Here is a 22807-nt window from a genome sequence, read left to right on the forward strand (position 1 = left end):
CCTTCACTCTGGAATAAAATCCCAGTCTAGGTTAGGCGGAGTCCCTCATTGACTCTCTTCAAGAGGAATCTTGATGAGTGGATTGGAGATTGTAGGTTTACCCCGGGTATCACTTCTGTGTCACTGTTAGACAGAGGCAGAGTATACTAACCTCGAAAAAGGGCATAGCAAAATTCATTTAAAATGGGTGGCGAAAGCCAAACACATTCTGGCTAGGCTTATAAATGCCCTAGGGCAGCTAGCCTAGTATGAACTTATGAACCTATGAACCTATGAACCTATGAAGCCCTTGAATAACTCTTTGTGGTGCTTCAGGTATGGTACCTGTTCTTGCTTTAGTTTGAATGTTAGTTGTTCTGTAGAGCCCTTTGAATCTGTATGCCCGTAAACAGTTAAAACGCTCCCTTGGATCCCATGGTGTTCATTACTTTGTAACCCCAAAGATTGGGGGTGGTATAATGACTGGCACTGGAATAATGGTTAAGGTGTTTACCTCACATATGCAAAGCACATCGTTTGATCCTTACCTTTGAAATAGAAATTATCTAGGCTTAAACTAACCTATGACAAAATGCTGCAATGATAGTGTCTGATGCAGTTTCATTTTTGGAAAAAATGGATTACATTTCTTAGAAAAGACTTACAGTTTTCATGATCTTTCTTTAAGTAGGTATTTGTATCTATGTTTTTTAAAAAAAGACTTGCATTCAGTTTTCATGATCTTTCTTTTAATAGGTATGTGTATCTACGTTTTTTAATAAAAATGTTGATATTTAAAACAGATATGTATTTATGTATTTTATTCACATAATCCAATTGTTTTTGTCTTACAGTTATTCAACTCTCCCTTGGATGTACCTGATATCCAGATATTTTACCAGTCCAGATATTGCTTTCATAACTTTTATCTCCATTAATTTTGTGGTTGGAGTCAGTACAGTAATTTCAGTTTTCTTGCCACAGTTGCTGGCTGTCATTTCTAACCTTCAGGTTAGTATAATATCTAGTGACATAAAACAGAATGTATACTTTGTCATCAGAATTTATGTAGTAATAATACAATTAAGCTGAGTAAGAACCTGAAAATAATTACTTCATTTACCTGTATGAATTTAAATTGTAACCAAGACACAAAGTCATAGTCAGTTGCTCTAACCTGCTATGTGATGGTACATTTTTTTAGAAAGTTTATAGTATCATTTGCAGATAGATGTCCTTCATTCTTCTGATTCTAATGACAGTGCATGACAGACTTTCTTCACTTACTGGTGGTGCTGATTTTTTATGCCTGTAAATAAAGGAATCTAACAGCTGTTCAAAACAGAAAATGTTATATCAAAGTGTTCACTGCCAAAATAAATGAGCATAAATGTATCTATGAAAACTGTTTCAGATAAGAAGCTGAAGGAAGAACCTCCAAATTTAAACACTTTTATCCTACTCCATGGTATTTTAGTAGTTAAGGAATGTAAAGAATCTTGACTGTTTACTAACAGCATGTGATGAATATGAAATGAAGTCATTAATCAGAATATATTCAGATCTGTAAAAAGTAATTCATCACATAGTCCAAAGTAAGAGCATTTTTGGTTGAAAACCTGATGAATCCATGATGAATGAATCTAAATTAGCTGAGATGATTATTTTCAGCCCTCAAAGAAATACTGCAGCACATTTTTAGAAAGTCAGTCTGTGCTCAGTCTCTCTAAAGTGTATTATCTTTCATGTCATTTAACACAGAGAAGCTAAGCAAATGCCTCCTCAGAAAAGAATGAGTGAAACGTATATACTGTGTTCCTGATAATCTGGAGTACCATACCCCCATAATCTGGAGTACCATACCCCCTTATACTACCACCAATAACCTTCATACCCTGCATTAATTAGACACTTTTCTATTTATCCAGTTTCCATTGGACAAAAACTCAGTTATCTGCAATACACAGCATAACATTAATCCTCGATGACCATAAACATGGAAAAATCAAAAAATAACTGATCTGATATTGTTTATAGAAACAACAGACTGCAGTTGTATAAAAGACAATATTAAGTCCACACTTTCAGTATGGTGCAGAAAGAAATTATTTTGAAAATGTTTCTGCAGTTGTACCTTTAAGAAATTAAATCCATCTTTCATGTGGAATCAGATAATGAGTACTAAGAGTATAAAACTGATTGATGCCATATGTTAATCAAAATTCCAAGTTACAATATAATTTGAATAGGGACTGATGAGTTCTATGCAGTCAGTGGCAATTTTAGTATTATTTGTTATTTGAAATTAGGTCTAAATGTAATGTTTTCTTTTATGTCTATATTAAGGCTGAGAGAAGCAAGGAAGTGACACTAATTGCATACTGTTAATTCACAAAAAATATTTATTTATTACAACCTAGACCACCAGATGGGGAATAGGAAATTTACACTGGGCCTGGCAGCCATGTCCCTTATGGACAGATGTAGCTTATAAATGCCTGACTCTCAATGTCCTGTTCAGGTACAGGACATCATTATTCTTTAGGGAAAATTTGACTAGGCTTAGAAAGGCCCCTCGGTTGTTAGCCTAGTAACAATCTATGAATCTATAAGTTATGTTTGTAGTCATTCACTCCTTGTGCATGCTGTATGCCAACTATAGCTTGAAGGTTTGTAAAAGCACGTGTGAATTAAAATTTATTTCAAAAACAGGTAAATGGCAAATACTTTTAGAGTTTCCATATATGTGCATGCACATGTCAAAGGGGTATATCATAAACACCTTCAAAAATAAATAAATAAATAAATCAGCTATTAGAGTGCTTTAACTGGGCATACAACCATACTGTTTGTCTAAAAGAATGTCATATTTTTGATACAGTCCAGAATTCATTCTTAGATTAGGTTTTTTAGTAACTTAGCCAGTGGACAAGTGTTTGCAATTGAGTGATAGCCACTGGCAGTTTTTTTTTTTTTTTTGAGGGGAGGGGGCTGTTTTGGTATATTTTGGAATCATGCTATGTTTAAAACTTGATGGTAGATAACTGGTGGACAAAGTTTGGTTGAAAATGTTTCTCAGTGGATTGCAGTGTATTGGGCTTCATGTTGGTAGCAAACAAGGTTGCTGTATGTGAAAGTGCATATTGTAGTGGTAGCCAGTGTTTTCGAATAATGTCTGAACTGCAGATTTAATGACACATTTGATGTAAATAGGTGGCTAGTACAAGCAGAGTCCACTTATATCTCTGGGGTAGGAGTATCAAGAATATTACATGTTATATTTCTGAGAGTGAGGCAGAATATGATGTTTTTGAGTTAATTAAGGTATGGGTCACATCTGTATCTGTTATCAGCATACCTGGGGAAAAGTGCCAGTTTATCTTAGGATGTTTAAATGTCTTTGTTAACAGCTGAAGTAGATATTCCTTTTGATCTGATCAGTATTTGTTTTTGCTATTTCTTAGGAGTTAAAATGGCTATGTTTAGTAAACTATCTGGTGTCAGATGAGATCATCAGGACTAGGGACCAGAAACACTGGCTGCAGGTGATTTGATCACATAGACTAATGTGTACATGACTCCCCAAACCCAGGTAAAATATGAAAAAAGGGACTGTTGACAAAGTTGATGATGATCATGACCTCTATTCTGACCATCCCTTATTTCATTCTTTTGTTTTTGATTTAATGTCATCAGCTAGCCATGAGTTATACAGTATTTCTCTGAGATCCATATCTTTTTAGAGGGTATAATCTGTGTTGGATGGTGAAAAGTCAATTGTGGAAAGTAAAGAGGGATGGTGACATATCTGTGCAATTGTACACATGCTCCCTATTAATATGGGCACATTTAATAATCTAGTATGCCAGACTGGAACCCAATATCTTTTTTGTGATGATTTTCTTAGATTTGATTTCCTTTGTTTCAGTAGACCATCTGGATAGAATAGGGCTGTTGCCACTCAATTACTGTGGCAGTACCACTAAGGAGAACACTCTCTCTGGTATATATATAGATATATATATATATATATATATATATATATATATATATATATATATAATATATATAGATATATATTGGTAGCCAGCAGCAATAGTACTGATCTTGTCAAACTTTTTTGAGTAGGCTGTAATATTTAATTAAACCCAATATTCTTTTCCAAAGTCCACACAGTGTTCTTCTTCACCTCATAATATAGCATGTCCCAGTCATTTGTCATATAAATATTTACCACTCCAGATAATTCTGTTTTGCTACAGGTTCAGACTGATGAGTATGCATAGTGCCTTTTAATACAAGATTTATTAGACAAAGAATTCATTTTCTCTTCTGGCAAACTGCTGCTTTTATTGGCAAAGCTCTCAGAAGTATCTTTTCAGTGTGTTTTTAACACCTTTGCTACTTATCTTTGATTCAGCTTAAAAAATTAATGAAACTTAAGTTGAAGAACAGTAATTCCAAATCTCGTCAGTGAGTTGACATGCAACTCCCAATATCCAGGCTACCAGATTAATAGTCACAACAAAATCATGCTTAGCAAATATAAGCCAGACTTATCTAACAAGTGTTTCATATGTAAGAGTCTAAATGTAATTGGAGCTGTAGATCAGACAACAAAAGTTATCCCCACATTCAGGACATGTAACCAAGTTCTAATACAGCAGCAGGTGCCATCTGCACGAAAAGCTGCATTATTCAGCCATGTGATCCTCTGCTTTGAGGGTGTTAGACCCTGTATTTTGTATGAAGGTAGCATGATTGTGTTCCATCCAGAGAGATGTTGCTATTGAGTTGGTCATTGACCAGAGGATGCAGTGATACGTGGGCTGTGGATCATGCATTTGAAAGGATCCAGAGACCTGGGGAGACTCTAACAGTAGTGGAAAGGATGTGCACACATAAGTCTACTCCCTATCTGCACATACAAAGATGTTTCTTGTGAAATGGATGGGTTTACACTGCTAACCCTTATCTGTTTGTCATGAGTTTGGAGACTGTATTTGTGAGGTACATAACTGCAAATAAATTATAAGATTTGAAGTACAATATTTCTTAGGTAGTTCCCCCATACTCTAACTTATGGTGACATTGTTATTTTTTCATGGTTGTAGTCTTCATTTTGACAGGCTTCATTTATGTGACAGACAGCTGTCCAATAACCTCTGTCATATGCCTGAATATGTAGCACACAGTGTGTTGCACCATACTATGGCAGCAGGCCACAGAGCTTCTTGATAGCACATGCAGCTGAAGACCCAGAGACATTACTGTCGGTGCCAGACAACAGGGGTGTTAGTAATGTTGCATGCATACTTTAATTCCTTTGTCAATGCCCTTCAGAATGTTTATTCTCCACTTGCAGCAACTGGCTGTTGTTATGATAACTGCTTAATAAGACTGTTGTCTCCCATATTGAAATATGCCAGCACTGTTCGGCAAAATTCTTCCATGTGTTACCAGTCCATTCTCTGCAGGAACATTGGCTGTGGTACTGGCAATATCTGATGTAACAGTACAGACTGGCTATTGATACAGGTCAGTGGCATGGTGGAACACACAGATATGTGCATAACATTATTTTTAGCTGCACAGTATAGCTCATCAGGAGAGGATGACCCTATGTAACTGTCTCAGTGCTTTCCAGGTTGCACCCCTTATAGGGTTTGCATGCACTTTTGGCTTTTGTACATATGACAACATACCTATATTGCCAGAATCAGGCAGTAAACTGATTAAAGGTACTGAGATGATCCTTGTGCCTTGTATCAGTGCACTGTCACTGTCTGTGTTTATGCTGGGCATAGGAAGCATTACTGCTGTTAATACCCTCTACTGTCTCCATCATGGTCATAAACATCAGTGCTTCCACTGACACTGGTTACATATGTCACAGGGTTCCTGCTGTCCACACCTGAAACTCACTCAGCAAGGGCTAAGTGGATGGTGTTATTATCAACCTGATTGCCTGCAAGTATAATAAAGCAAAATCTGCCGTATTTGTCATCATTATGTGGAACACCTGGGCTTAGTCTTCCAGAATGTACGATATCTCTACCAGGAAATGCATCTAAAAATCTAAGCAACACCATTGGCAGATAAATGGGAAAACAGATCTGCTTGAATTATTTATATCTGTAGTTGAATGCATACTCATAGATGAAGGTATTACAAGGACAGTGGGGTGGCCAGTGACATATGATGGGGACCCTTTCCTCAGGATATAGATAAGATGTGAAGAACATAATGATAATATTAATAATGATGATGATGATGGCAACTCAAAAGATCCCCAAAGGCTATAAGAAATTAGCAACATATGAAGCATATACAGATATGTGCACTATAGCGCACCAACATCTGTTCTAGCCTGATTACCAGTAAAAGACTTGTATGGAATGACAGTAAGGAGCAATTGCTCCTCTATAATGAGAGCGAGCACCTCTACTGCATCTCCCTTGCCTTCCAGTTAATATGGCCATCCCATGGCAAGCTGATCTGTACGCACTGACAGTTGCAACATACTCATCTTATACCTCTGAACTGTTCAGATTTTCACCTCATATTTTTAGTCTGCTCATCCTAAAAACTGTGGTTTTCTGGTAAAATCATTAAGGTAAGCTGAGGATTGACATCCCTAAATAACGACAAACATTTGAGTTTCAGACTTCATACCCTTCAGAAAAATGCATGCTAAGATAGATAAAGATTATAAAAGCAGCATTTAAAATCTGTCCTTGTGTTTGGGCCTTTGCCCCTCCATTATGTCAGGCTTTGTCCAGATTTTTTGCACTAAAAGGTTGAGAGGTATGACTCCTTTCCTTTCAGTTGCATGGCACCCAATATCACTCAGTACCCATCATCAGTGTCCCATTCTCTTGGAGCACATTTAGGAGACTCTCATTCTCCTCCTCTTTAAAAGTGATCTTCCTCATTCGTTCAGCCAGGTATCCCAACAAGCTGCAGCCCATATAAGGTCTCATCATCATCATCACCATCATCATCATCATGTGACCTCCACAGCAGCTTCAAACAGGAAACTTTGAAGAGTGTACACATCTATGTGTAATACATTTACACACAGGAGAGTACTGCTGCATGTAGTTTTATACATGTCCTTTAACATTTTACATTTTACAGCAAAAGGCAAATACAATGCATCTTTGTTTACTTTTATATTTTAAATAGTTAAATGCACATACATTTTTTAATCTGATGCAGGTCATGGAAAGCTCATTCACTTTGCATCCTTTGAATATCTGAAAGGTAGCAATAACTTAAGCAGCATAATTTAGAAGGGTTAATGTCTGCTGTCAGATATATTAGGACAAATGTGCAAACCCTAAACTAATAAGTAAAGCATAAGTGAAAAACATTTAAAATTAGATAATAACATCCTTGAAAGAAATAAGTCAAAGCATTTTCTTTTCAAATTAATATGCAAGCAATACAGAACATGAAAAAATTGCAAAGGCATTCAACAACAAAAAATAAAGTGTACATAAGATCTATCTAACGTCTAAACTAAGTAACCCATCTGCTTCTGAGTAAAGATATACTGTACCCTTATTATTTCTGACTTTTAAGACTGAAATAGAATTATTAGAATTTTGTAGGTTGTGCAAAATAGGTTTAACTCTGTCTTGAAGGGTATCTTCCTGCTAGCAATCATTAACTCTTGAATTTTTAGAACTAGCAGTCAGTCCCTCTAAGTCCCTACAGAAGATTTATTGTGGCCTGCGTACAGTGGCGGCTGGCGACTTCAAATCAAAGGGGGTGTGCAGGAGACAGCTAAATGGTAGGGCCAATGGGAAGGGGGGTGGCCAACTAGAAAGGGGTGGGGCTATGCTTAAAACCACAAAAACTGGGACTTTAATTAAATAAGCTGCCCTGGGTGCCAAACCGTCATTATGAGAGTCCAATCAAGACAAAATGAAGTGGAGAAGAAAGCAAAAATTCAATGCATTGGCTACATGACAGCTTACTTAATATCTAGATGGAAACAAAAAGGTTGTGAGGCATGAAAATTACTGGAATGTCAGTCAAAATCAAGTATAAAAAAAACAAGCAGCACTCAACTCAATTGCACTGCAGTTCTAATTATAATTTATATTCAGCTTTATAAAAGTGCCAAGTAACATGCTGAAAGTAGCAATCTCTGTGATACCCCCACTTGTTAAACTGTTTCTTATCCAAAAAAGACCTGCTGCCTGACAACAACTATCTACTTGTTTCATGGGAAAAACATGATCAAAGTAAAAAATGAATAGCAAACAAGAAACAAGCTCAAAATAAATTGCTTAAAGGATTACTGCACAGGTTATTGACCACACATGATAGACTGGCATTCTATTTAGTTTATGGGTAAAGCCTGCAAAGATTACTGCAAGTCTCCAACAAATGTAATGAGCTTCTGAAAATACTGTTATCCTGTCCTTTATTACAAATACTGTCATATGTATTTCAATACCTAAAGCTTATACATTAGTTATGTAAATATTCTCTGCATGGCAACAAGAAAAAAGACTTTCAATGTTGATAATTCTTTAACAGTATGCTTATTAAAGCGTACTTCCATCTTACAATCTCAGACAAGCTTACCTGATAGTCATTAAAATATTGCTACTTAAACAAAGAGCAATAGGCACTGCAACAACATGCATTTTCTGAATAATAAGAACCATAAATCAACAGTTTAAAAATATGACAGAAAACCAGAACATTCTGCAAAATCAAGGACAGATGAAAATCCACTGTACTACTTGTACCTTGGATGGGAGGATACTCTGCACACTTACACTGCATAACTGTTCCTTGCCTTGTTTGGACACATCCAGAGTCACTACATGGGGGAGTGGGGTACAACAAATATGTCACAATTTGAAATGTCTCTGGCTAACAGTGATGCCCCTGACACATTTGTCATACCTGTTAACCTCAGAGCAAGAAATCTGGACAAAGCTATAAATAGAAGTGGGACAAAGGCCTCAAAATAAGGACAATTTTTAAATATTGCTCTTATAAACTTAGAAAGATAATAGAATAGTAGGTCTTGCATTAGTATGAATTTTCTGAAAGGTATGATATCTGCAACTCAAATGTCTGTCATTATTTTCTAACTTCAATCTTTAATGATTTGCCACTAATTTGCCAGAAAACCACAATTTTGTGAGAAATGGACCAAAAATGTAATGCAAAAATATAAAATAGCCACACAATACAGCTGAGAACCAATATTTACACACACACACATGCACACACATGCATGGACACACACACACACACACACACACACACACACACACACACACACACACACACACACACACACACACACACATACACACGGATAGAGAGAGAGAGGTCTGAACATCACTAATTTAGAACTTTGCTTTGGCATCTTAGGACTCAAGACAGTTTTAATCTATTCATTTCTATGATAATGTAAGCAAGCCACCAAGTACAACTAAGAATTATACTACTGCAACAAGGCCAACGATACAAAAAAATCTTATTCTACAACTTTTTTTTTATCCCCTTCACCTTCACTGACCTGCTATTTACCAAGTACAACTAATAATTCTTCCAACAAAGCCAACAATAAAAAAAAAACTTATTCTACAACTTTTTTGTATCTCCCTTCACCTTTACTAACCTATTTACGAAGTACAACAACTAAGAATGAATAAAGCCAACAAAAAAAAAAAATTTTATTCTACAAGTTACTTTTTTGTATCCCCCTTCACCTTCACTAACCTGCTATTTGCCAAGTACAACTATTAAGAATTAATAAAGCCAACAAAAAAAAAATCTTATTCTACAATTAACTTTTTTGTATTCCCCTTCACCTTCATTAATTTATTTACCAAATACTTTACAACAACGAAGAATTAATAAAGCCAAAAAAAAATCTTATTCTACAAGTTACGTTACATCCCCCTTCCCTAAGCTGCTATTTCAGTTCCTTTCCTCCCTCTGTTCTTTGAAGTGCTGGCCTCTTCTTCCTTCTACACCAGTCAGGTCAAGGTGCACTACTCTGCTGCCTGTGTCCACTATCCTCCAAGTCTCCTCACTCCTCCAATTAAACAAACTCCAGGCCTCCAAAAAAAAAAAAAGCATACTGCTGCTGTTTCTCAACTCACTCTCTTTTTCCCAGCATGCAAAGTACGGGAAGAGAGCAAGAGCCGTGAACCAATCAGTACCCATCCATCCAGCCGCATCACATACGTGACTGCGGAAGTGGCAGTCCGAGCCCCTTCCATTCACTGCGGTTTCAAATCTGCATAGACTTGTGGGCATGTGTACAGTAAACCTTCATTTATTAATCCAGACTGGTTTATCTGCAGTCCGGATTGAGAGAAACTATTTTTTTTAAAACCCGTAAATTTCCAAGCACGCATACACAGTTTGAGTTCCAGAACATAGCGAGTCAGTCAGAATTGCATGCATCTATGGTAGGCTCTAGCCAAGCCAGTGAAGCCACTAAGCCAGTCAGTATTTTTTTCAAATAAATATTTTTTTTTTATTCTTTTTCTTTACTTTTAGCTGGAGGGGCTGCAGTCCTGCAGTCCAATAGCACAAGCCGCCACTGCCTGCGTAGTACAAATAAACAGGTACATGTTTGTCTGTCTATCTATAAATCGTGTCTTAGCGCCTCGGCTACCACAGCCTTCAATGAGCACATGTTTTTCCCTCTTGCCTGTTCAGCAACTATCTCCTTTATTTGTGTGTTTGTATGTATGTGTGTGTGTGTGTGTGTGTGTGTGTGTGTGTGTGTGTGTGTGTATGTGTGTGTGTGTGTGTGTGTGTGTGTGTGTGTGTGTGTGTGTGTGTGTGTGTGTGTGTGTGTGTGTGTGTGTGTGTGTGTGTGTGTGTATAAAAAACTCACATACCAACCTACCTATACATTACACATCCCCTACATACAGTACCTCTTAACCTCTTAGAGCAATAAATCTGGACAAAACAATAAATAAAAGTGGCACAAATGCCCAAAAATAGGAACAATTTTTAAATATTGTTCTTACAAACTTAGAAAGTTGATAGAATAACAGGTTTGGCATTAGCAAGAATTTTCTGAAGGGTATGAAGTCTGAAACTCAAACATCTGTCATTATGGTCTATCTTTATTCTTTAATGATTTGCCACTGATTTGCCAGAAAACCACAATTTTATGAAAAATGGACAGAAAATATGAGTCAAGCATTTGGACATTCTGCAAAAAACTGTACAGTTGAGAGGTATGGTCCCCTAAAGGTGCATGCACACACACACACACACACACACACACACACACACACACACACACACACACACACACACACACACACACACACACATCTGTAGAGTGCTCCCTGTTGGAAGCTTAAGACTTGATAATGTGAGTCCTGAAACTACAAAACATTTATATGAGATTTAACACAAGTAATTGCAAACTTCTCCATCCACCATACAATATACCGGTGCTATTTATAACAGGAGCACAATATACATGTACTGTACAGAATCTATTACACTTTGTGTACCTCTCCCAGTCTTTATTCTTTCCTGTTCCTCCCATTACATACACTACCCTTGGCTGTTGTACTTGGTGACCTCATTTCTCTGTTGCCCCTTTGTTAGTAACCCAGTGAACAGGCTGCAGTCTTTTCTGCCATTCACTGATCCTGGGCACCTCACTCCACTAAGTGTTCTCCTTGCACTGCACTGATACAGTTGGTGTGCCACCAAAATGAAGAATGTGGCATACTAATCCTTGGTGATTCATTCATTTCACACTGTGGTGTCCTGAGCAAGTAAAAAAAGAACAATTCCATCTATCATTTCTACAAACAACAGCTCTAAGGCTCAGTCTTTCTCTGTCCAGAGGTCTGAAGAAGTCTTAATTGAGAGACAAAAGCACTAAACTGTATACTAAATAAAGTTCTTTATTTGTGTGGCTTGAAGTATACAGTCATCATGCAAGTTTATTTTGTTTTTATTAAAAAATGGACAAGTGCAAGCCATAAATATATTAATGGTAACAGTAATTTAAACAGGACGTACAGAACAAAAGTTAGTCTTGCAAATCGGTTTATGATATGGGTAAAACAAGATAACTATATACAGTGATGAGAGTTCCTCAAAGAGATGCACATGGGACATTTGATGTCATTGTATAGTTGATATAGTGGTGCTGTCAGCCAACAGCCACTCTCCTACCTGCGTGATGTACATCCCATCTTCAGTAAAATGATAAAGCTCAGGCTGCATTAGACAGCAAATAGAGCATTAAACATTTCATGCAGTAGCTGATAGCGATATCCCAAACTTGCCTTGTTATGTGTCCTGTGTCCTATCTGCAAAGTTTTTGTCTAACATATAATAGTCCTTCCCATAATTCCTGTAAAATATCCCATGTCATCAGACATATGTTTGTTGGATACTTCTTAGCTACTATGCTGGCCTTCAGTAATGAAAAGTCATGTATGGTAGCAAGCAATGCCTCACCTGACTGTTAATCACCTAATTATGGCAGAAATATGTTGCTGTAACCCAGGCTTATCCAGGATGAGGTCATGAACAACAAAATGCTGTCCTAGGAAAGGATGAGTCAGAGATATATGCAATGCAATGCATAATCATAAGTCCAAAATGGTAACAGGTGATAGGGCATCATTTGCAGAAAACACCATAATAAGTCTCTGTATTACAGAGCTGCAGAACCATATCAACAGGACAGGGCATGCCAGTGTTATGATGGAGTAATGTGACAAACAATTAGGTTCATGCAGCACAGAAATGTAGGACAGCACAGTGCTAACCATCCAGATTATACCACAGAAAAAAAGGAAACTGCAAAGCATTTGGAAACAAGATGTGCCAAGATAGCAATGTAAAACATGGTATCTTGTACAAGAATTATTCATATGCCAAAACATTTATGCGTACCACAAATATATATATGCATGCCTCTGGCAGGGCAAGATTACTGGGAGGGAAACAGGCCTTATTATTAGCATTTTAAATTGACTTGTTTCCGGATGGTTCACCAAAGTCAGCAGAAATACATTAGAATCGCTACAGTTTTGACTTTGCATTCTTACACTCATTATGACTGCAAACACCTCGATTTAAATAGGCACCAGCAATCATGTGAAGCAGAATGATGTCTCCATTGTCATAGCTTCTCATTACATCATTAGAAGCCACGACCTCCAAAACATGTGTCTGAATCAAGGAAATTATTTAGGGTGGTACTACCAAGAGTGAGAAGCTATCAGTAGAGATATATGGTATCTGGTAGATACTGTGTTGAAGAACACATTTATAAATTGCTTTCATAACAGCAAATGCATTTCCTATGCTACCTATATAAACATTCAACAGGGAATATACAAATACTTGGATGTGATTGTTTTTGTGAGGTAATTTCCTACCAATTTTGCAGTCACAGGGTGCCGCTGTTATTCTCAAACTATGGTGGTATTGCACTGACATGCCTTTTTCTTTGTTCAGTAAAAGTTGTCTTGTCTTGGCATAAATTTACCTATATAAAACAAACGAAAGAGCAGGCCAGTGAACTGCAGACATGTAGTGTATCTATATCCTGGATTATGTTTACATTGACTGGTGCTAATTTGTTACTCTATTTAGTACTCAAGGCATAGAACTTGTGTGATATGTCTGCCAACTTCAACCTAGATTTCTGTATTTGACAGCCATTTCTAAAGAAACCTATCTTCCTATAGAAGCTTATAAGATAACTCTGGTCATATGTTCTCCTGTTACTATGCTGGGAGATGCGTGCACACACATCGTTTACTACTGTACATGGTCATGTGTGTGAGAGAGAGAGTATTATCACTACATTATGAAATGCTAATCCTTCTTGGCATGCCTCATGCCTAAGAAAATAGGGAAAGAAAAACTTAAAAGGATTCATTTTTATTTTTGGCATTCTTTCTCTGGTCTTTGTGGATAAGACCTATATTTACTATTCATCACTATTAACTGTGGGATGCTACACAATGAAGGTTTAATGGAAGCTGGTATTACCTGTTCAGGGAGCTTCTGGTCTGTCTTAATACATGTTTACAGAGATATGACTGTATTGCATTTTTGTGTGTTTCACTGCAGTATCATGGTTATTACTACGCATCCATTACACCAACAGTCATGCCTCATGTTGGTGGAATACAGATAAATCTGTCATCAAATCAAGCATTGTGTGTATCCTTCTTGCCACTAGATGTGATGCATGTGAGTGGACTGGGTTCCTATTGACTTGTAATCATAGCACATTTTATATGCAGCTGGATAACAGCCTAGCATACACAGTTCTTGCAATATTAATATGCTGCTTGCCAATAAATCTCAGTAGGCTATGCTGCCTGTTTAGAAGATAGTTCAGTAGATTATGTATCCCTTAGCTACATAACAATGAGCTAAGTTAAACATAGTTACTGATTTCAGAAAGTAAACTGCATAATACATAAAATCACAATTGGCCATCACCTTAAACAACTCCATAATTCTATATTTCAGGGAAATAAGAAATATTGTAGTGTTTTGTATGGTGAACTCAGAAACCATTGCCTGTTTTTAATAAAACATCACTATTCACATTTGCAGTGCAGTATATCTCTCACTGAATTTAATTTCTTGTGTGGCAAAAATATTAGAGGATTTGCTCATTGTGTAGGTTTGATTATATTCACAGAAGTTCTGTTTGCTTTAGAGGTATTCAAAATCAATCTGTTCAACCCCGATTGCTAGACTTTTATATTTTTAGATGTGTCTTTTTCAATCGTTTAACTCATGATTTGCAATAATGTCCAGTCATTATATTCTGTTTGCTTCATTGCTGATTGTCAAAGAATTTCCTCCTAGCTTCCTTCTGTAAATGGGATCGGCTGAGAGGTAATCTGATTTACAAAGAAATAAATAAGTAAATGGTTATTTAACAAGACAGTGCGCCACTGAGAAAGATGAAAAATATAGTTATGGAGGATAACTGGATATTCTTGGAGGCTTTGCATAGAGAAAGAGCTTTTCCAATGAGCAGAGGTGGAGACATGCTTGTCTGCCATGAATAATGGTCATGGTTAACATATGTTGCTCATGGAGTTGGTCATTACACTTTGGAAAATCAGTGCAGATGGCATGAAACTGACATACAGAGTAAAGCACATACAAGGACTGAGGGAAGATATAGTCACCTGAATGCTGTAAATCTATAAAGCACAGTTCTGAGATCAGGCCTGTCAATGGGCAAGACTAAGCTATCTTACTCTGAAATGCAGCAAAATGGAGTAAGACAATTAATTAGGGGCTATAAAAGGAAAATGATGGTCTTTATCTGCAAGTTATCCAAACACTTCCTACACTGCTGGTCTCGGAACTGTCATCTTTACTTTTTCAACTTTCAGACACTGATTTCAAATCTAATTCCAAATGGGCCAAGGCATCCTATAACAGCAGTTTGCTATGGGTAGGGCACTGTCAGCTATGACAGCATAGCCACCAACACAGCAGCTGCTCATTAATTTGGTTCCAGATATTAGCAGTCTTTGTAGTCCTGTGGTGAAGATAAAATTCATCTGAATGATTAAATTAGTTTAGCTTAACCATTTAGTTAAATCAAATACAACAGTTACATTTTGTATACTGTCATACTGTGTGTATTTTTCCATCCCAGAAGTCTTCTGTTTACATCTCTAATGTATTATCTCACAGAGCTGAGATATTATTCATTGGTGCAGAGGTATGTCATCCAAGGGTCAAGCCACCTGAAGGCACAGCAGTATACAGCTGTTGATGCTTGGCTTGTCAAATTCATACAGCTGTTCATAGGTTCATAGGTTCATAGGTTCATAGGTTCATACTAGGCTATCTGCCCTAGGGCATTTATAAGCCTAGCCAGAGTGTGTTTGGCTTTCGCCACCCATTTTAAATTAATTTTGCTATGCCCTTTTTCGAGGTTAGTATACTGTGCCTCTGTCTAACAGTGACACAGAAGTGATACCCAGGGTAAACTTACAATCTCCCATCCACTCATCTAGATTCCTCTTGAAGAGAGTCAATGAGGGACTCTGCCTAACCTGGACTGGGATTTTATTCCAGAGTGAAGGGAGCCTCTGGGTTATGAATCTGTCCCTCCAGCATGTCCTATTTATTTCAGTGCTGAGGTTCAAGTCTCTCGAGCACGTGGCTCGATGGGATTTGAATTTTCTGAGGTGCAGCATGTCCATTAATTCCGGGTTGGACATGGCTTTATACATCAGGCACAGATCGCCTCTGAGCAGGCTGTATGCCACTGAGTAGAGCTGGAGTTTCTTTAACCGGGCAGCATATGGCATCTGTTTGAGCCCTTTGATCCTCTTGGTGAGGTACTTTTGGGGTCTTTCCAGTTGCTGCAGGTGTCTGGTAAGGTACATCCCAAAAGGGGCATTGTACTCAATTATGGGCCTGATGAGGGATGAGTAAAGAGGCACAATGACCTCCCCTGATCTAGATATGAATCCCTTCATGATTAGGTGGGCTGTATAAAATGTTTTTCTAACCACTTTGGCCACGTGGTTGTTAAATGAGAGATTGCTATCAACTTCTGTCTCCAGGTCCCTAATTACTTCTTCTGTACTTAATGAATTACCACCTATGTGGTAATTTGTGGGCACTTTGTTTTTGCCAAAGGGGATTACTATACACTTTTTGGCATTTAGCTTGAGGCCATGGCTCTGGCACCAGTTGTCTGTTTCTATGAGGCCCTTTTGGAGGATGCTTGTGTCGGCTGGAGAGTCGATTATGGCACCAGTTTGCAGTCATCTACGAACTTGGTCAGCCACAGTCCTTCCGTGTTGGCCTGTACCTCTGAGAAATATATACCGAACAAGAAAGGTCCCAGGACTGAGCCTTGTGGGACGCCACTTGTAACTGGTTTGGAGTCTGACATGGCTCCAGCAATTCTAACCATGTGGGTTTTGTCCTTGAGCCAGTTTGCAACCCATCTAGTGACATAGGAGTTTATATTTAGGCTGGTGAGCTTATCTATAATGCCCGAGTGGGGTATTGTATCGAAGGCTTTTGTGAGGTCCAGGTAGGCTGTGTGGACCACCTTCCCCTCATCAATGGCCTTGGTGACGGTTTCAAAGAAATTGACCAGGTTTAAGAGGCAGGGTCTGCCATTAACAAAGCCAAACTGGGTAGGATCCAGTGTCTGTAGGTCCCCAATATCTTTATTTATGAGGTCCATGATGATCCTTTCCATAGCTTTGCAGACCAAGCTAGTCAGGCTTATGGGGCGATAGTTTCCAGGATCCATTGAGGCACCACCTTTGTGGAGAGGGACCACTGTTGCTGTATGCCACTCTTTGGGTACATATCCTGTAGTAAGGCTGAGATTGAACAGTAGTTTTATGTTTGGGTTTAGCTTTTCTTGGAGTTCATGTAGGATGCAGCCGGGACACCGTCTGGTCCCATTGATGCTGTGTTTTTTGCTTTGGAGAGGGCGGCTCTTACCTGAGCATCTGAGATGTCAGGGGGGCAGCACTCTGCTGGGATAGATATTTACCCTTTTGGTGGGGAGGGGGGGGGGTTTGCGCTGAACCTGTCAGCTAGGATGTTGGCAATGTCTGTGGGTTTGGTGTATTTTTTGTCATTTTGGATTAATTCTGAGCATATCTGGGAATTCCCACCCAGGTTCCTAACATAATTAAAGAAAGCCTTGTGATTATCCTTAGTGTCCTGTGCAATTTTTCTCTCAAAGCTGGCCTTAGACGATTTTATGAGTGCCCGTAGTTTTTTGCTAATACTGATCAGAGATGCATTCCCTTTTTGGGATTTTGCTCTATCATGTAGTAGCTTCCTCCTTCTATTGTATAGTTTGTTTATGGCTGGGGTCCACCAGACAGGATGTCTGCCTTTGGAGGATTGGGTCTTGGTTTTATTTGGGATTGCATGATCCATGCATTCCTGAAGGTGTTCATAGAATGCGTTTATAAAGGATTCTGTGGTCTGGGCCATATTTTCCACAGGCCCGGGGGCTTTGAAGGATTCCACCTCAGTTTTGAGGAGTGTGAAATTTGCTTTAGAGAAATTTTTCACTGTGGTTTTCTGGGCAGGGGGTGGGGTCGGGATGTGAATATCCAGTGAGATTAGTTTATGGTCTGATCTTACCAGTGAGGAATACACTTCTGGTCTGGAGCATAGAGTCCCCATGTTGGAGATGATCAGGTCCAGTATGTTTTCCCCTCTTGTGGGAGTGGTAACAAGTTGTTCCATAGCATTTGAGTTTATAAATTCTAGGAACCTTTGGGCTAGGGTGTTGGAGCTAGAGTAATGCTCCCAGTCTATGTTTGGGTAGTTGAAGTCGCCCAATATAATGGTGTTTGGAGAGACCTTCATATTTTCCAGTGTTCTCAGGAAGGCCGAGTGGGGTTCCTGGGTTTGGGAGGGTGGTCTGTAGCAGGCTATTAACTGGAAGGCAGTTTTACCCACTGTTAGTTGCACATGGATAGTCTCAGATGCTTCGTGCTGTGCCACCAACCTGGAGGTGTGGGTTTCTTTGACAAATATTGATACTCCCCCTCCTTTTGTGGTTTGGTCCAAGTTTTGGGGCTGAAAAGCATGGTATGAGGTTTAACCTGGTAGTGCTGGGGTGCTCTCAGGAGCCTTGAGCCAGGTTTCTGTTACTGCACAGATATCAATGTTCTCCATGCTAAGGAGAGTTTCGAGTGCATGCATCTTGAGGTTTAGACTTCTGGCGTTGAGTAGCATTACTCTTAGTTTCTTATCCCTTGTGATACCTATGGAGGTGGGTTTGTCTTTTGAGCCTTGCCTAAAAAAGGCACTATGGGGGTAGCAAGAGCCTTTGCCAATATCCGAAAGACCAGAGGTGACAGGTGCAAGCCGTCCCTAGCGAAGCATCGTGACTTGTCGAGCATGTCATCCCAGGCTGACAGGCATTGGATCCCCTTTGAATGACATCAATACTTAAGCCAATTGTTGAAATTGATCATCTTGTCTTCATATTGTGGCATCATTCTTGGTGAGGGTAAGATGATACTCAAGGTCATTGTCATACGGGCCTGGGATACATGCTCAGAGTGCTCCTCTATGTCTCTTTTCATGTAGTCCAGGGAGGTACATCTCAGGCCATTCACACCAGCATGGACAATGACTGAGTCATATATGTACTTGCCTTGGAGTGACCTGAGTGCTTGTGTTATGTGGTGGATCCTAGGGCCCGACAGGCAGCTCACCATGACCTTCTCCTTGTTCAGGCTGGTGAGCGCGACGTCAGTGTGCCTGATGATAGAGTCACCAATTGCAAGTGTAACAGGTGTGTTGTTTAGCCTTAAGGGCTGTGACTGTTCGGCACACTGGGTTTGTGAGCTATGTGTTGCACATGTTTTGTTTTGGGGTAGCGGTTGCTTGGGTGTCTGCTTTGGAGGTATCTACTGCTTAGGCAGATTTGTATTTAGAGCCTCCGAGTAAGTTTTTGTGTGTTTATGTGTTTGGTTTGCTGTCGTGGTAGGTCTATTTGAGACTAGAATTGTAGTGAGTGTGGTTTTCTTCTCCTCCTGACTGGTTACGCCAGTACTGAGTTGAGAGAGCTTAGCCTCCAGTTTGGCTATATGGTTGCATCTCTCACATGTGATGGAATTTGTTGGGAGGAGGAGAGGGTTGTCTGTGTACATGAGGCAGTTGTAACATTGCCTCAAGATTCTCAGATTCACCAGCTGGACCAGGGAGGAGATTGACAACTGACCTTTGGACATGCTAGAATAGTATTGGGAATTCCTTTATAATTGAAAAAAAGGGCCAATGTGGAACAATGTACACAAGGGGAGTTTGTGAGGGTGTAGCGCTTTTAATTTTTTTAGTGCTGACTTATATAATTGCTTTAGTGAGCAAGTGCCAGGTAACTTAAATGCAATGTGCTACAGGTAACTTAAATGCAAAAACGACAAACAGTAACTTTCTTTCAAGTGAAACAAGGAAATAAGTACAGTAAGCAATGCAGATATCACTAGGGATCCACAGAAGTGCTGAAAAGCCGCGTTTCAGGTGGAATTAGCTTTTCAGGGAAATAACAAGCAAACAAACAACAAGCATACAAACAAAGCTAGATTCAGCAGGCCTGCATCTAGTCTATGCTACAGCAAACAAGGTGTACCAATTACAGTAAGAAGCAGTTCAAATATGCAGGCACTATAAGCCTTTAACCAGAAATTCCCAGCTCAGAAGGGCATAGTCCAGCCACTCCTCCCACAAGAGTGCAGACCACGAACCCTCTTAATGTAAAATAACTGGCCTGTAGCCCAAGTGCTTAAACCAGAACTAATACACTTTTAGAATAACAGACACTGAGCCCTCAATCAGCAGTTCCCAACTTAGAAGGATGTAAGCTACCTGTCCTGCCACCACAGTGCAGGCCACAAACCTTCCTAATGTAAAACAACTGGTCTGGAGCCCAAGTGCTTAATCCAAAAGACTTAGAATGATAGCTGCACTTTAATCAAGTTACTACCAAGCAGTAATAAATACAATTGAATACTTTAAAGAATGCCTGGATTAGTGCTCAAGTTATACAAACAAAGCTAGATTCAGCAGGGCTGGATCTAGTCTATGCTACAGCAAACAAGGTGCACCAATTTCAGTAAGAAGCAGTTCAAATATGCAGGCACTATAAGCCTTTAACCAGAAATTCCCAGCTCAGAAGGGCAGAGTCCAGCCTCTCTTCCCACAAGAGTGCAGACCACAAACCCTCCTAATGTAAAATAACTGCCCTGAAGCCCAAGTGCTTAAACCAGAATTAATACACTTTTAGAATAACAGACACTGAGCCCTCAATCAGCAGTTCCCAACTTAAAAGGATGCAAGCTACCAGTTCTGCCACTCCAGCGCAGACCACAAACCTTCCTAATGTAAAACAACTGGTCTGAAGCCCAAGTGCTTAAACTAAAAGGCTTAGAATGAGTTATACCAAGCAGTAATAAATTCAATTGAGTACTTTTAAGATGACACAAAAACAAATTAAAGTAGGAAGAAACACAAATACAGTAAAAGCAGATCATTTTTTTTTTCACTAGGCCAAAATACAAGCCTGAATATGGAAATGCTACAAATATCCCCACTACTTGGAACAACTGCAGAAATGTATCTTCCAGCTGGAAAGCAGCAGTGAGCCTTTAAATGAAAGTTTTAAACAGCTAAAGGAGCCTCTAGAAAAAAGAGTTTAACTGCAACAAGTTATCAGAAATAAACAACCCAACAGATGCTTAACAAAAGTGGACAATTTCCAATTAATACCTCACACACAGTGAAACTAGCTAGAAAAATACACAGTACACAAAGTGCTATAAATAACAAAGAAATAAAGAACAAAATAACCAAAAAACAGGATACTTAATGTTATATATTATAGCTCAGAGTTTGCTGAGTGTCCTTCCTTCGATTAGCTGAGTGTAAAATGGCAGAACACTCACAACTGAGTTTCTTAGGTAACAGAAAGTTGAAACCTGAGACAGCTTTTAAGAAAGAAATCTCAAAAGAACCAATGAGGTGCTTAGTCTAATCTGTAGTCCAGGTGACTTCAGTCAGCCAATGACCTCAAACAATTCTCTCTCACTGAAATGCCTGATGGCTTTGGCTAAACCAAGATGTCCCTGAATATGTGCTCAGACACACAGCCTCCACAAACACTAGGCCAAAATACAAGCCTGAATATGGAAATTCTACAAATATCGCCACTGCTTGGAACAATTTCCAGTTAATACCTCACACACAGTGAAACTAGCTAGAAAAATACACAGTACACAAAGTGCTATAAATAACAAAGAAATAAAGAACAAAATAAAAAAAACAGGATACTTAATGTTATATATTATAGCTCCGAGTTTGCTGAGTGTCCTTCCTTCGATTAGCTGAGTGTAAAAATCTATCTTCTAAGCATGCACAATATATTAATTGCAAGTGTTTACTGCTTGTACCCATGTAATGTGGAACACTGAATGTCTGGGAGTATTGCTTCCTACAAGTATGTTGCCTTCCTTTTCCACCTTCAGGTATCTGCCTTAGGATAAAGTGTGTGGGGCAAATACTTAAAGTTGAGAGTATTGCTACTGAGATGTCAGTGGTTGACACTACACTGCTGCTATGTGCTGTCTACATAAGTAGGTCTATAGCTAAATGTTTTCCTGCTGTATTTGTGTGATGACAATGTATCTCTTCCAGCATTATGGGATATGTATTTGGAGAGGACAGCACAGTGGTACTACTGCTTCCTTGTCTCTTTGTTCTGTGATCCTGTTCCTGGCTGGGGTACCTTCTGAGTACCCTTGTGTGTTTTCTCATTTGTCCCATATTATGACATTACTCCATAAGTCTGTGAATTCACCCTGCATGATGATACCACTTGCAAATTTTATTTTGCACATGTACTATTATTGGAGGCAAATGTGCAGTTCTTGAGTATGTACATCAGGTCGTATAGCAGTATGTAATCGCTCTCAAAAAACAATGAAACAGAATAGCTTGCTCCCAACTAGTCTACATAAAACAAATAAAATAAAATAAGTATTTTGGCAGGACTCTTGCACTCCTACTCTCCTGCCATGCTGCTTACACAAATTCTGAGTTCACGCAATGTCAGGTAATGAAATTTATCCTTAACTCTAAATTTCACCAGTATCACTGTCAGCATGTAAACTACATGATAAGAAATGGAACACAATATTGTAAGTCTGAAAATAGGATTCAAGCATATTTTCATTCATGAAAAAAAGGTTCACATTCATTATGGCATTGCAATGAGCATTGCTATTGATGAGCCTGGCAAAATCAG

General features: G+C 38.8%; 1 protein-coding gene across 1 annotated transcript in view; it reads left to right on the plus strand.

Moving 5' to 3' along the window:
- Window positions 1–22807, plus strand: part of LOC122796911 (ATP-binding cassette sub-family A member 13-like) — a 3979956-nt gene that overhangs the window by 2410397 nt on the left and 1546752 nt on the right. The window contains exon 29 of the mRNA XM_044065669.1: window positions 834–990. Within this exon, the coding sequence (XP_043921604.1) occupies window positions 834–990 (157 nt within the window). The remainder of the gene's footprint in view (window positions 1–833; window positions 991–22807) is intronic.

The sequence above is a fragment of the Protopterus annectens genome, chromosome 3.part0 (genome assembly GCF_019279795.1).
Source record: "Protopterus annectens isolate FY-2018-M chromosome 3.part0, PAN1.0, whole genome shotgun sequence".
Taxonomy (NCBI): domain Eukaryota; kingdom Metazoa; phylum Chordata; order Ceratodontiformes; family Protopteridae; genus Protopterus; species Protopterus annectens.